The sequence below is a fragment of the Pan paniscus genome, chromosome 2 (genome assembly GCF_029289425.2).
Source record: "Pan paniscus chromosome 2, NHGRI_mPanPan1-v2.0_pri, whole genome shotgun sequence".
Taxonomy (NCBI): domain Eukaryota; kingdom Metazoa; phylum Chordata; class Mammalia; order Primates; family Hominidae; genus Pan; species Pan paniscus.
The window spans coordinates 111969852-111984244 of record NC_085926.1 but is presented as its reverse complement, the minus strand read 5'-3'; the positions used below and the strand labels follow the sequence as shown (position 1 = coordinate 111984244).

Below are 14393 nucleotides of genomic sequence, written 5' to 3'. Positions count from 1 at the left end.
GTACTCTCATCCATGGGTACTTGTCAAAATCAGTGCTTCTGCGGGGATATGATGGTAGAAAGCTGCTATTCCACCATCTTGCTAATGTCTTTTCTCCATTTATTTATGTCTTTGATTTCTTTCATCATTGTTTTTATAGCTTTCCTCACATCTCACATTTTGTTAGATTTGTACCTAACTACTGCATTTTTGGGGCACTATTATAAATGTTTTTTTTAAACTTTCATATTCCATTTATTCATTGCTAATATGGGAACATAATTCATTTTAGTATGTTGGTGTTGTATCCTGCAATCTTGCTAAACTCACTTTTTGGTTCCAGAAGTACTTTTGTAAATTATTTGGAATAGTCTAGGTAAACAGGTTGTCTGCTAATAAATGCAATATTATTTCTTCCTTTCCAATCTGCATGCCTTTTACTTATTTATCTTGCCTTATCACATTAGTTAGGACTTCCAGTATGAGATGGAATAGGCATGATGAGAGAAGACATCCTTGCCTTGTTTCAGATCTAGGGGGAAAGCATTCAGTATCTCACCATTAAGTATGATGTTTGCTGTGGGTTTTCATGAATGTCTTTTATTAGATGAAGGAAATTTTCATTTATTCCTAGATTGCTGAGAGTGTTTATTACAAATTTCACTGAAAGCTTTTTCTGCATCTTTGATATGATCATGTAGTTTTCTTAATTCCTCTACTAATACGGTAAACTACATTGATTGATTTTCCAATGTAAAATTATCCTTGCCTTCCTGAGATGAACTCCACTTGGTCATGGTGTGTTATTTTTATATATTGTTAGATTTCATGTGTTGGTATTTTGTTAAGAAATTGGTTTTTGGGGGGGGGGTTTGTTTGTTTTTCTTTTTTTTTTTTTTTGGGGGTCTCACTGTGTTGCCCAGGCTGGAGTGCAGTGGCGTGATCTCAGCTCACTGTAACCTCCACCTCCCGAGTTCAAGCGATTCTCCTGCCTTGGCCTCCTGAGTAGCTGGGATTAGAGGCATGCGCCACCACACCCAGCTAATTTTTGTATTTTTAGTAAAGACGGGGTTTCACCATGTTGGCCAGGTTGGCCTTGAACTTTTAACCTTGTGATCCGCCCACCTCAGTCTCCCAAAGTGCTGGGATTACAGGCATGAGCCACCACATCTGGACTTTTTTTTTTTTTTTTTTTTTTTGAGGTGCTTTCTCACTATGTTGCGCAGGCTAGTCTTAAACACTTGGGTTCAAATTATCTTGCCTCAGCCTCCTGAGTAGCTGGGATTCTAAGCATGCACCACCACACCAGCCTGCATTTCCTTTTTTTTATATTATGTTTGTCTTGTTGTGGTATTAGGATAATGGTTAGCCTCATAAAATGGGGGAGGATACCCTTTTTTATTTTTTGAAAGAGTATGTAAAGTTGGTGTTATTTCTCTCTAAAATGTTTGGTAGAATTCACTGGTGAAACCACTGGGCCTGGGGTTTTCTTTTTTTATTATTTTATATTAAATTTTTTATTTCTGTAGGTTTTGGGGGAACAGGTGGTATTTGGTTACATGAGTAAATTCTTTGGTGGGGATTTGTGAGGTTTAGGTGCACCCATCACCTGAGCAATATACACTGAACCTAATTTGTAGTCTTTTATCCCTCACCTCGAGTTTTCTTTTTTAAAATGATTTAAAATAACATATTCTATTTCTTTAATAGATATTGAGCTATTCAGTTCTTTTTTTCTTCTTGAGTAAAACTTGGTAGTTTGTATATTTCAGGAAATTTGAGCATTTAATCTAAGTTTTCAAGTCTCTTGGAACAGAGGTCATAGTATTCTCTTATGACCTTTTTAATGTCTATGAGATCAGTATTGATGTCTTCTCTTTAAATTTTGATATTGGCAATATATATCTTCTCTCTTTTCTGGTTTACCTGGATATCAGTTTTATCAATTTTATTTCTTTTCAAAAACTAACTTTTGGTTTCACTGGTTTTCTTTGTTGTTTTCCTCTTTTCAATTTCATTGATTTCTGCTTTAATTTTTATTTCTGTCCTCCTCCTTCCTTAAGATTTTGCTCTCTTCCTCTAGTTTCCTAAGATATAAACTTCAATTATTGATTTCAGATCTTTCTCTTTTTCTTTCTTTCTTTAGAGACAGGGCCTTGTTCTGTTGCCCAGGCAGGAATGCAGTGGTGTGATCACAGCTCACTATAACCTCAAACTCCTGGGCTCAAGCAATCCTCTCACCTCAGCCTCCTGAGTAGCTGAGACTACAGGCATGCACCACCATGTCCAATTGATTTTTTAAATTTTTTGTAGAGATGGGGTCTCACTGTGTTGTCCAGGCTGGTCTTAATTTCCTGGGCTCAAGAGATCCTCCCACCTTGGCCTCCCAAAGTGGTAAGATTACAGGCATGAGCCACCATGCCTGGCCTCTCCTTTTCTAGTGTGTGAATTTACTGCTGTAAATTTCCCTCTAAGTACTCTTTTACTTGTATATCATATTTTGATATTTTTATCTTTATTTAGTTCAAAATATTTTTAATTTCCCTTGAGATGTCCTCATTGTCCCATGGGTTATTAAGAAGTTTATTCTTTAATTTTTAAATATTTGAGGACTTTCAGATAACTTTTTACTAGTTTAATTTCTAGTTTTAATTTCTAGTTTAAGTTCCTTATGTTCCAAGAATGTACATTGCATGAAATTGTAAAGTTTTGCTTTATGACCCAGAATATTGTCTATCTCAGTGAATGTTCCATGTGCACTTGAGAAGAATATGTATAGTACTATAGTACTAAGCTGCCATTGGTCTACTCTAGAAATGCCAAGTCACATTGTTTGAGTATGTTTTACTGTGTCTTACGGTATCTATATCTGTATTCTTACTGATTTTGTGCCTGCTTCTATCAGTTATTGGGAGAGGACTATTGAAGTTTCTAACTAAACTTGGGACTTATTTCTCCTTTCATATCTATCTGGTTTTGCCTCATGTACTTTGAAGGTTTGTTCTTAGGTGCATGTATGTTTTAAAAGACTTACATGGCCAGGGGCAGTGGCTCACGCCTGTAATCCCAGCACTTTGGGAGGCTGAGGCAGGCAGATCATGAGGTCAGGAGATCAAGACTATCCTGGCTAACATGGTGAAACCCTGTCTCTACTAAAAAAAATACAAAAATATTAGCCGGGTGTGGTGGTGGGCACCTGTAGTCCCAGCTACTTGGGAGGCTGAGACAGGAGAATGGCATGAACCCGGGAGGTGGAGCTTGCAGTGAGCCGAGATTGAGCCGCTGCACTCCAGCCTCGGTGACAGAGCGAGACTCTGTCTCAAAAAAAAAAAGACTTACATGTATGCCTTATAAAATTGAATGTCTTATAGACATCATATAGCTGTGTCTTGATTTAGCATCTAATTTGATAATCTCATTCTTTTAACTATTATGTTTAGCCCATTAACTTTAAAGTGATTATTGATAAAACTGGATTAAAATCTTTTTTTTTTTTTTGAGATGGAGTCTCACTCTTGTTGCCCAGGCTGGAGTGCAGTGGCGTGATCTCTGCTCACCACAACCTCTGCCTCCTGGGTTCAAGCGATTCTCCTGCCTCAGCCTTCCGAGTAGCTGGGTTTACAGGCACGCACCACCACGCCTGGCTAATTTTGTATTTTTAGTAGAGACTAGGTTTCGCCATGCTGGTCAGGCTGGTCTCGAACTCCCGACCTCAGGTGATCCACCCGTCTTGGCTGGAATAGCTGGGATTAACAGGCGCCCGCCACCATGCCCGGCTAATTTTTGTATTTCTAGTAGAGATGGGGTTTCACCATCTTGACCAGGCTGGTCTCAAACTCCTGACCTCGTGCTCCACCTGCCTCAGCCTCCCAAAGTGCTGGGATTACAGGCGTCAGCCACTGCACCCGGCCACAACTGGATTAAAATCTATCATCTTGTTAGCTATTTTCTATTTGTTGTACTTATTCTTTGTTTTTCTTTTTTTCCCTACCTTATCTGGTTTTAATTAAGCATCTTTATGATTCTATTTTATTGTGTTTTTTTGGAGTTTTTATACCTCTTTAAAAATATATATATATATTGAGATGGAGTCTTGCTCTGTCGCCCAGGCTGGAGTGCAGTGGCATGATCTTGGCTCACTGCAACATCCGCTTCCTGGGTTCAAGCAATTCTCCTGCCTCAGCCTCCCGAATAGCTGGGATTGCAGGCACCCACCACCATGCCCGGCTAATTTTTGTATTTTTAGTAGAGATGGGGCTTCACCATCTTGACCAGGCTGGTCTCAAACTCCTGACCTCGTGATCCACCTGCCTCGGCCTCCCAAAGTGCTGGGATTACAGGCGTAAGCCACTGCACCTGGTCCTCTTTTAAAAAATATTTTTAGTGGTTACCCTAGTGTTTACATTTTTAAAATAATCTCCTTCTACTTGAGTGTCATAGCATGTACCTGTAATCTCAGCTACTTTGGAGGCTGAGGCAGGAGGACTGCCTGAGTCCAGTAGTTTGAGACAAGCCTGGGTAACATAGCAAGACCCTATCTCAAATAATAATAATGATCTCTTTCCACCTTCAAATAACACTTTACATGTAGTGAAAGAACCTTCTATCAGTATTTCCCAGTTCCTTCCTCCCATTCCTTTTGGTATTGTTGTCATGTCATATTTTTATGTATACTATAAATAGCCAATATCTTGTTAAACTTATTGTTTGAACAATTAGTTTTCTCAGTGGAATTAAAAATAAGATGATTATATTTAACTTTATTTCTTCTGTTTCTGATGCTCTTCATTTCTTTGTGTAGAGCTAAGTTCTTAACCTATATTATATTCTTTATGCCTGAAGAACTTTCTCTACCATTTCTTATAGGGTAGATCTGCTGGCAGTGAATTCCTTCAGTTTTTATTTGTCTGAGAGTCTTTATTTTTCCTTCACTTTTAAAGTATGTTTTTTGCTGGATATAGAATTATGGGTTGACAGGTGTTTTTTTTTTTTTCTTTCAACACCTTAATGATGTTACTCTATTGTTTTCTTGCTTGCCTGGTTTCTCACAAGACATCTACTGTAATTCTTACTTTCTTTCTTTGTGGGTGTCTTATTCTGTTCAGGCTGCCATAACAAAATGTCACAGACTAGGTGGATTAAATAACTGAAATTTGTTTTCTCACAGTTTTAGAGGCTGCAAAGTCCAAGATCAAGGTGCCTGCATGGTTGGCTTTTGGAAAGGGGTCTTCTTGGCTTGCAGACAGCTTCTTCTCACTGTGTCCTCATACAGTCTTTCCTTGGTGCTTCTGTTTGGAGACAGAGGGGAGAGGGAGAGAGCGCACGCGAGAGAGAGCAAGCAAGCACACCATGGTATCGCTTCTTATAAGGACATTAATTCTGTCCAATTAGGGCTGCACCCTAGGACCCCATTTAACCTTCATTACTTCCTTAGTGGCCCTATGTTCAAATACAGCCACACTAGGGGTTAGGGCTTCAACACAGTAACTTTAGGGGGACACAAGCATTCAGTCCATGACAGTAGGTAATGTGGGTCTTTCCCTTTAGCTACCTTCAAGACTTTTTCTTTGTCTTTGATTTTTAGCAGTTTGAATATGATATATCTAGGTATGGTTGGCTGGTTGGTTTGGTCTTGGCTTTGGTGGTCTTAAGCTTCTTGGATATATGATTTTGTGTTTTGTTACTGATTTTGGAATATGTTTGCCCGTTATTTCTTCAAATTATTTCACTTGCCCCATTCTTTTTCTTTTCCTTATGGGATTTGTTATGCCAGTGTTACATTGTTTCATATTATCCCACAGCTCTCAGATGCACTATTGTGTTTTTCACTCTTTTTGCCTTTCAGTTTGTGTAATTTCCATTGCCCTATTGTCAGGTTAGCTGGTTCTTTCCTTGGCTGTATCTTCTAGCAGTAATCTAGTTGAAGTGCCTCTTTATCTCTATTACCATGTGTTTTTTTATTTCTAGCATTTTTATTTTGAATCTTTTTTTATAGTTTCCATGTCTCTGCTAAAATTACCTATCTGATCTGGAATGATGTCTACCTTTTCCATTAGAACATTTAACATTATTTTTGGAAGTTATTTAAAATTCCCTCTCTGATAGTTCCAACATCTCTGTCATATCTGAGCCTTGTTCTGATGATTGCCTCATCTTTTCAGGGTGTATTTATTTCTTGTCTTTGGGTATGCCTTGTATTTTTTTGTTGAAGGCCAGACCTGTTGTTCAGGGCAATAGAAACTGCAACACGTTGGCCTAGAGTGTGGAGATTTGTACTAATTTAGCTGGGAATTGGGCTATGTTTGAAGCTTGTTGTTGCCGTGGTCACCATTGTTGAGGTTTGTTGCTGTATGCTGTAGACATCAGAGACTTTAATGTCTTCTAGTGACTTTGTTTTTGCTTCCTCTTTTGGTTTTGGGTCTTCCTTTTGTGCTGCTCCCCAGAGAGAATCTGTTGTTTACAGCTTTCTCAGCTGTAATCCACTATTATTATTGGAAGCTTATATAAGTGTGGTGATAGGGTGTGGACGATGGGGAGCATTCTCTGTTCTGATTAAGTCTCAGTGTTTGGAATGCACAGCTTTAAGCACTCAGATAATTTCTGTTCCCACTCCAGTGGTAGAGCTTTTTTCTGCCCCCTTTTTCCCTTTATCCACAGTGGGTATCCACCACTGTCTCAGTGGGTGACCTTAAAGACCTTACCTCTGGAGAATAAGGCTTCCCCAACCCCTAAGTGAGATAGGGAGGACTTGTCTGGGCAGAATCCCCTGAATCCCCTTCCCTCAGATGCAGTGCTAATCTGCCAGTGTACTGGGTTGGTTGCTAGGACAGATAAACCTTTTGTTTCCTAAGGAAGAATGCTCTGGGAAGATTTTGCAGTTGCTGTTGTGCCTCTCCCCAGCCAGAACCATGGTGCAAACTTTCTGTGGATTCTCCATGATCTTCTCTGTGAGAGCCTGGTAGCGTTCTTATAAGAAAAGCCTTCAAAGGGATGAGAAGCACCCCCCATGACTGTGATCCCCAGGAGCTTCAACGTTCTCATGCTGGCCCACTCACTGTCTGCCTCCATCAGTTCACCAAAATTTCTAGTTTAATTGTCTTACTCATATGGTATCCAGTGGCTTCTGCCTCAGGTAAACAAATGCTTAGGTCCTGTGCCTCCCTGAAGATGCCTGTCTCTCCAAATTTGGGGGTAGCTTCAGATCTCTGATCAGTTCACAAAAAGTCATTAATTTGTTGCATGACCAGCTTTTTCCTTGTTGGAAGAAAACTTATGCAGAACAAGAACGGTGAAAAATACATTACTGACCAAGAGATCATTTTATTTCTCTCACTATATCAAGCCCAAACATTTTCCTTTTAGAAGCTGCAGTTCATAGCAATAGATAAGAAGATTTTGTCACATAGACTAGTTTCCATTTCATTAGTCAACTGGAGCTATCTAAATTGAGATAGGTGCATTTATAGGCTGGCTATACTTGAGTCTTCTTTGAGGACAACTTTAGATATAAAATGCACATGGCAATTGTCTTCTTTTCCTTCTGGATAAAGATGCTCTACACAGTGTGCTTCTCCACTCAGATTTTCATGGGTCTTATTCCTTTTTACGCATCAAGTTCTGCCAAGCAATTCTTTACTTCCTTATATGCTTTATATAACTTTTCCCAGTAAGCAACCTCCAAGGCCATAGTAGTGTTATTCCTCTGGATATCAAAAAGATAGTGGCACTTCTGAACAAGTGCCTTCTGAGACTTCTCTGAATCATTTGCATCCTAGATGTGTTTGGTTGAACTCTGCTTAACCTCTTCTATTTGGGCAGGTATTTTTGCTCATTGAGTGTACCAGCAAATTGTCCAACAGAGGTACCATGTTTTCTAATGACATAGATTAAAAAAACCCTACTGTTGATATGATAAAGAAAGTCTCTGGGGCAATCATATATATTTCTTTGGAGAGATATTATGAGATAAGCCCAGTTATGTGTGTATAGGGTGCTATGACACCATTTTAGATAAAGGAACTGGAAGAATTCTTCAGGGATAAGCCCTCATGACAGACCTGTCCTCTATATTCAGCAAGAGGTGGTACAGAGGCAAGACATGGCTACAGCTTAGTGTCCCCATGACCCTGCCAGAAAAGCATGTTGGGTGCCACAGTAAGGTGGCCACTCAGAGGTCTCACAAAGTGACCTTCTGAAAATAATAATCTAACCTCTTCTTAACACCCCCCTGTATGTTTATTAAATGCTTATACTTAACAGGCAATAACTTTTATGGCTATATATACTTCTGATTGATGGACAGTTGAAGTTTGCAGTTGAAAAAATAATTTTATCAGAGAAGACAAGGCAAGATTTAAAGTTTTCCATAATTGCTTATCAAGCATATTTGCACACTGAACAAATATCTGTAAAGCATTTACTTACGTAGATGTTAGAATGTAGCAATGAAGAAGACAGATAACAGCCCTGCCGTCTGAAAGCTTCTATGCTAGTTGGGGAAAACAGGCCAATAATCAAAGTAATGACTAAAGAAGTAGGGAGAGAGTGGTATAGTTGGTGGAAGCAGTATGGGAAATACCTCTCTGAGGAGGTGATATTTGAGCTCCTGGATGCTGAGGCGGCCTCCACAGTGTCTAGTGGCGGTGGGGGGGGCATGTTAAATGTGAGATACCTATTGGACATCCAAATGAACATGTCAGATATGTGCTTGGGTAAAGCCTGGACCACAAGACTGTGTACACAAGTGAAAAACAAGTCAATGTTTATAATGGTCTGGAAGTAGCTGTAATCAGCTTGGGAGATTGTCTGGATAGAGTAGAAATGAGAGTCCAAGATCAAGTCCTAAGGACTATAAATAGCTATTTAGAGGATAAGGAGCTAGTGAGGTAGAAAGAGAACAGGAGAGTTCAGAATCAAAACACCAAGAGAAAAAAGTATTTCTGTTAGGGGAGTGGTGGGAGTGGTGAATCTGGCTCAATGCTACCGAGTTCAATTAAAAGTAGCACAGATAAGTGATTCTTTGATTTGGAAGCCCAGCAAGCATTCATGACCTAGACAACAGGGCTTTCAGTGGTGTGCTAGGAAAGGAGCCTCATTCCAGTGGGCTGAGGAGAGAATAGGTGAGGAACTAGAGACCATGAGTACAGATGCGGATCTCATGAGATCAGAGATAGATGCGGAGCTCATGAGAAAGAAATCCGCATCTATACTCATGGTCTCTAGTTGTTTTTTGTTAGTTATTTTTTATTTTTGTTTTTTTTGTTTTTTGTTTTTTTGTTTTGAAGAGGGGAGATACTGGCACATACTTGCATACTGATGGGAATAATCCAGTAGTGAGGGAGAAATTCATGATGCAGAAGAGCAGAGTATAAATTACAGGAGTGGGTAAGCAGGAATATATTCTAGAGCACAAAGGGAGAGTAGCGTACAAGGGACAGAAGGCCAAGAGTTTTGGGGCAGTGTCAATTGCCCTGTACTTTTTTTTTTAACGTAGCTGTAATTTCTGGCTTTTCTCCTAAAGCATACTAGCTGACAAAGCTACACATTTATTTCAGAAAGAAGCCCAGATTTTATATCCCTTTTTAGCCTCAGTGATCTGTGTTCTATGAAACCCCTAGCTACATAGATCCCCACTGTAAGTGCCATCTCAAAACAGCATCATATCATGTAATCCTCACAGTAAATCATGGATGCAGGTGCTATTAAAGACATTTTATATACCAGGAAATTGAAAATGTGGTAATATTAATGAAATACAACCAGTTCTATCGAGGAACCCTTAATAGAGGGAGGAGATACATATTTGAATTAAATTGCTATGTAAGAATACAACATTTTGACTCAAGCAGAACTCATGTTTTTCTATATATTTTTCCATGGAAGTGTAGACTTTGAAAAAGTCTGGTTTTCCCCACAATTCAGCTGAAAATAATTTTCCTTTTGGAGCTGATTAACACCAGCCAGTAATTATTCTAGGAGGATAGTTACACCATAACTTATCTGTGCATGGGAACAGGTTCTTTTGTCTGAGCCTGAGGGCTTCTCCAAAGGTTATTATCTGCATTAGATGTCTCTCTGCAAGATGCAGCTGCTGCCTTAATGCTACACTGACATTTCAGTGGATGTGGAAGGGTCAGTTTCTGTTTTCCTCCCCACTTAACCCTCAGCTTCCTCTTACTATGCATGAGAAAATTGTTGTAAATTTTCTCTCTGGCCATTTCATTCAACAAGTATCTCAAGTGCCTGGAATAAAGAGTATAAAGCTTATTTTGGTTTAATGGCTAAGAGAATATGGACATTTCATTTTTCAGAGCTTTCACAGAAATAGGCAGTTTGTATTGGAAAATTAGAGCAATTCTTCCTTCCATATTAGAAATGTTCCATTGCTCTCTCTGTAATGTTTCTCTCACAGAAGGCTCAGGCACATTAAGTAGCTTGTCAGGATCAGCCAGTTCACCACTGCCCTTTTCCTGATGTGAAATCGTATGAAGTAAAGGAAATCAGCTTAAATTAAATGTTTTTGTATTTATGCTGCAAAGATGACGACTATGAAAGCAGTCTTCAGTCTTTGTTGCTCTTGTGTCTTTCACTGCAGGTGTCACTTGCTCCCACTCCCCCTTTCTGGGTAGATTTCTTTTTCTCTCACCTTTACAATAAGCTATTTTTATTAAAAGAGAAAAAAGGAAATAATGATATCTATAGGGTCGATCATTAAGTTTTTGTCATCTTTCTTGGTCACACCCCTGAGGGGTGCAGTTCTTTGAGGGTCATGGAGTGTCTTTTCTCAGTGTATTACCAGGAATAGTTCATCTTTTTCCTTCTTAGAAGAGGGAAGGTAGCTTAATGATGATCAACTATCTTTAACTTGCCTCTGGACTTATTGTTCTTCACTTAAAAAGAAAAATACTAGTAAGAATATTCTTCCAGACTTTTAATGGAGTATCATTAAATCTCTATCCCATAGTTTAAATGAAGTGGCTGTATGGCTGGGTTTTTCATATAATGAGGGGGAAAATCCTGATTGTTCTCCTAACTAGATGTTTTACCTTTTAGTTACTTGGTGAGAGATAAATTATTTCTGTGAACAATACTGAATAAATCCACGAATATGCATAGCCCTGATTCTTGTAGACTCATGACCAGCTTCTCCTGACCCTCTTAGCAGAATTATTTCCTTTTTTTTAAAGAAAAAGCCCTATTATCCAGAGCTCTGTTATCATGATTAACACACCATTCAATGGTTACATGTTCAAATTAAATTCATTAGCTTTTCATTGAAATGAAACTCATTCGTTTTTTGATCATAGCATTTTGCTTTTTAATCTTTTCCAGAAAGAACTTGAGAAGCAGAAGAGAATTAAGAGGAACCAGCAGCTGGAAGCAATAGCCAAAGAACATTATGAAAGGGTCTTGCTAAGGAAAAAAGGTCTAGAGCCTTGGAAGAGATTGAGAATGCAAAGCAAACAAAACATCCAGGTACACTGTCCCACTGTTATCCCCCGGTTTAGAAAATGGACTTTTCCAAATAGGATGGATGCCCAGTTAAGCTTGGGGGAGGGTGGGGTTTGGTGATTTAAAGCCAGAAAGATAAATTAATTGAATGTGTGTATTTGTTTTGAATACAATTTTTGATTTGGTCTTTTAAGGTAGAGAAGGACTTCTGTAATTGAATAGGTTGGAAAAAATGAGAGAAAATGTTTTATTAGAGATCCCCCCAAGGTAAGATGAATAGAAGCTTCTCTCAGTTTGAGTAAGGGAAAAGTTATTACCATAAGGTACATTAGTCAGGTTTCTGCCTGTGATAAAGTTGCATAGCAAACAACCCCCAAATATCAGTGGCTTACAGCTCAAGTATTTATTTCTCACTCATATGTCTGTGGGCCAGTTGTGGATTGAGTTCAGGTCTCTCCCCAAGCCTCTCATTCTGGTTACAGCAGCTACTCAGGGCATGCTTTTCACCTGGCAACTGTCAGAGCTACAAAAGGCCAAACCAAATTATGTAAACCCATTGCTTGTATTATGTCCACATTCCATTGGCCAAAGCAAATCAAAGGGCCAAGCTCAAAGTCATTGAGGAGAGAAGGAGCTCCATCCACTCTACAGGGAGGAACTGTGAAATCACATTGCAAAGGGTATGGGTGTATAATTCTATTAGAGAGAACAGAACAGTAATTCATTCTACTGCAGAGAGATATATGAAATCAGACACCACAGAAATTTCTAAAATTTCCCTAACAAATTTATCCAGTGCATGCAACTAAATGATTAAAAATTCAAAATAGATAAAATGTTATCTCATCTTTTGGCTCTCAGTCTGCTGAGATGAGTCCAGGACAGGCAGAAATCTCAGGTGCCACAGAGACCTCCGTGGTGGTCATTTTGGCCAATAAATATGACTGCCAAGAGACTCACTTGAGTCAATCACATTCACAGTGCCAGATATCTAGACAAGGCTTAGAAAAATGTGTCGCTGTTTAGAGAGGACTAAGAGAGAAGGCTTTTCCCCTCTTGCCTCTTAAAAGAATATAACAGTTACTTTTAAAAATCTATAAATTCTGATTTGTATGTTTATTTTGATAGAATGATACTCAGTTGAAAAGACATTAAATTATTCATGTTATTTTCTATCAGATGGTTTTGTGGTTTATTGATAATGTCTAAATTTCAATGCTGGTGACAGCTCATTCCACAACACTAATTGAAAGTATTGGCATTTCCTCAATTAGACAGTGGTTAAGTCATGAGAAAGAGAGGTTTGTTGTGGAGTTGCTGTCCAAGCTCCAGGAGAGCAAATTGAGAATGTTGCCAGCTACCCACTCCAAAACTCAGGGGAAATGAAGTAATGGCTTAGAGGTTGGTTGTTCCATTTCCATAACCAGCAAATCACTGTGGTCTTCAGGGAGCTGGCATTGAAAGGCCATGCATGATGTGAATCTATAACCTCCATAGAATAGGTCAACAGTCAAAGCTTTTAGGACACAGGCTGCATGTACCTTCAGATTATTCTCTACCAACTGCCTAAATGTGTTTTATAGCATCATTTCCAAAGGTGATGTGTTTGTTTAAATGATTTAAAATTTAAGGAATAATATTTCTCATTTAAAAAATTGTCCAGGTGGCAGAAGAACATTACTCTTTGTTCCTGCAGAGGAAATACATGCTGACGTGGTTCCAGCGTAGTCAGGAAAGTCTGGCTAGAAAGATGGCCCAGGCTGATCAATTTTATTCCCAAATACTGCTTAAGAGAGTCATCCGGAGCTGGCTACAGGTAAGGACATAGGGAAGGGTACCTTAAATACATCTCATTGCTCAATTCTATTTAAGAAAACTAAATGAAATCCAGAATGTCCAGGGTCATTATGTTTTTTCAAGAACAAAAGAGTAGTCAATCCCATTCACTGCTTTGAAATAAATGTGAAAATGGCAAATCAGTGTTGTATTAGTGTAAAATCCTAAGCCTGTGTTTGTTTCACGGAGTGTGTATAAACTAAGTTATCATTCCATCAGCTTTTGTTTTTATAGTCATTTCTTGTTTCTTGTCTCACAGTGCTCAAGTGATTTAGAAACTTACCCCTTCAATCTTATAACTGTTTCTATTCATGTGTTCTCTTACCATTTTTAGGATACATTATAGAGGATATTTTCTTGGCTGCCAGGTTATCCTTTTCTTTGTATGTCTCTAGTGTCATTTGTTTCTTTTGTTTCATTTCTGTCTTTTGTGCTGTTTATTTGCTCTAATTCTTTGTCAACTGATATTTTTTGTCTCACTTTTATTTCTGTCTTCATCCCCAGTACGTGATTGATCTGCAGGAAGAAGTAAGAAAATTTTGTGTACATTTTCTTCAAAAGAAGATTTTCAGGGCCTGGTTTAACATGGTCAGGGAGGTGAAGATCGATTCTCAGGGCAAGCATGAGATTGCAGCGGAGCACAGTGACAGGTGAGGTTTTGATAGTGAGGAAAATTCACTCTCTGACTTCACAATTGCTCAGCAATATATTCTGCTCCTACAATGTGTCTGCAGAGATGAGCTGGAGGCTAGGAGAGCGGGGAAACACCAGTCAGGAGTCCCAGCTCACCAGCAATGCAATAAACCCCCTGGGACTCCAGGGTTCCATCTTTAAAAAGAGAAGGGGGAGGAGGAGGAGGCCTGCCCTTTCTACCTCACAGAAACTGCCAAGAGAATAAAATGATGTGACCTATATGAAACACACCTAAGCAAAAGTACTGTATTCTTTGTTAGTCAAATATAGTTTTATTTTTTAAGTTCAGTTTCTCTTTCAACATCATTTATTGTGAAATGTACGACAAATATAGAAAAGTGCTTAAATCATACAAATACAGCTTAACGAATGACTGTAAAGTGGACACCCTTTGTTACCACCACTGAAGTCAAAACGTTGAACATTGCTGTCGC

General features: G+C 38.8%; 1 protein-coding gene across 5 annotated transcripts in view; it reads left to right on the top strand.

Moving 5' to 3' along the window:
- CCDC191 (coiled-coil domain containing 191) overlaps positions 1-14393 on the top strand; it is a 91779-nt gene that overhangs the window by 63848 nt on the left and 13538 nt on the right. For 4 of the 5 annotated variants that reach the window (XM_003825115.5, XM_024928212.4, XM_034957111.3 and 1 more), the window contains 3 exons: positions 11311-11454; positions 13094-13246; positions 13771-13916. In XM_003825115.5, coding sequence (XP_003825163.2) covers positions 11311-11454; positions 13094-13246; positions 13771-13916 — 443 coding nt within the window. The remainder of the gene's footprint in view (positions 1-11310; positions 11455-13093; positions 13247-13770; positions 13917-14393) is intronic. The other variant, XM_008950428.4, reaches the window with a different exon arrangement.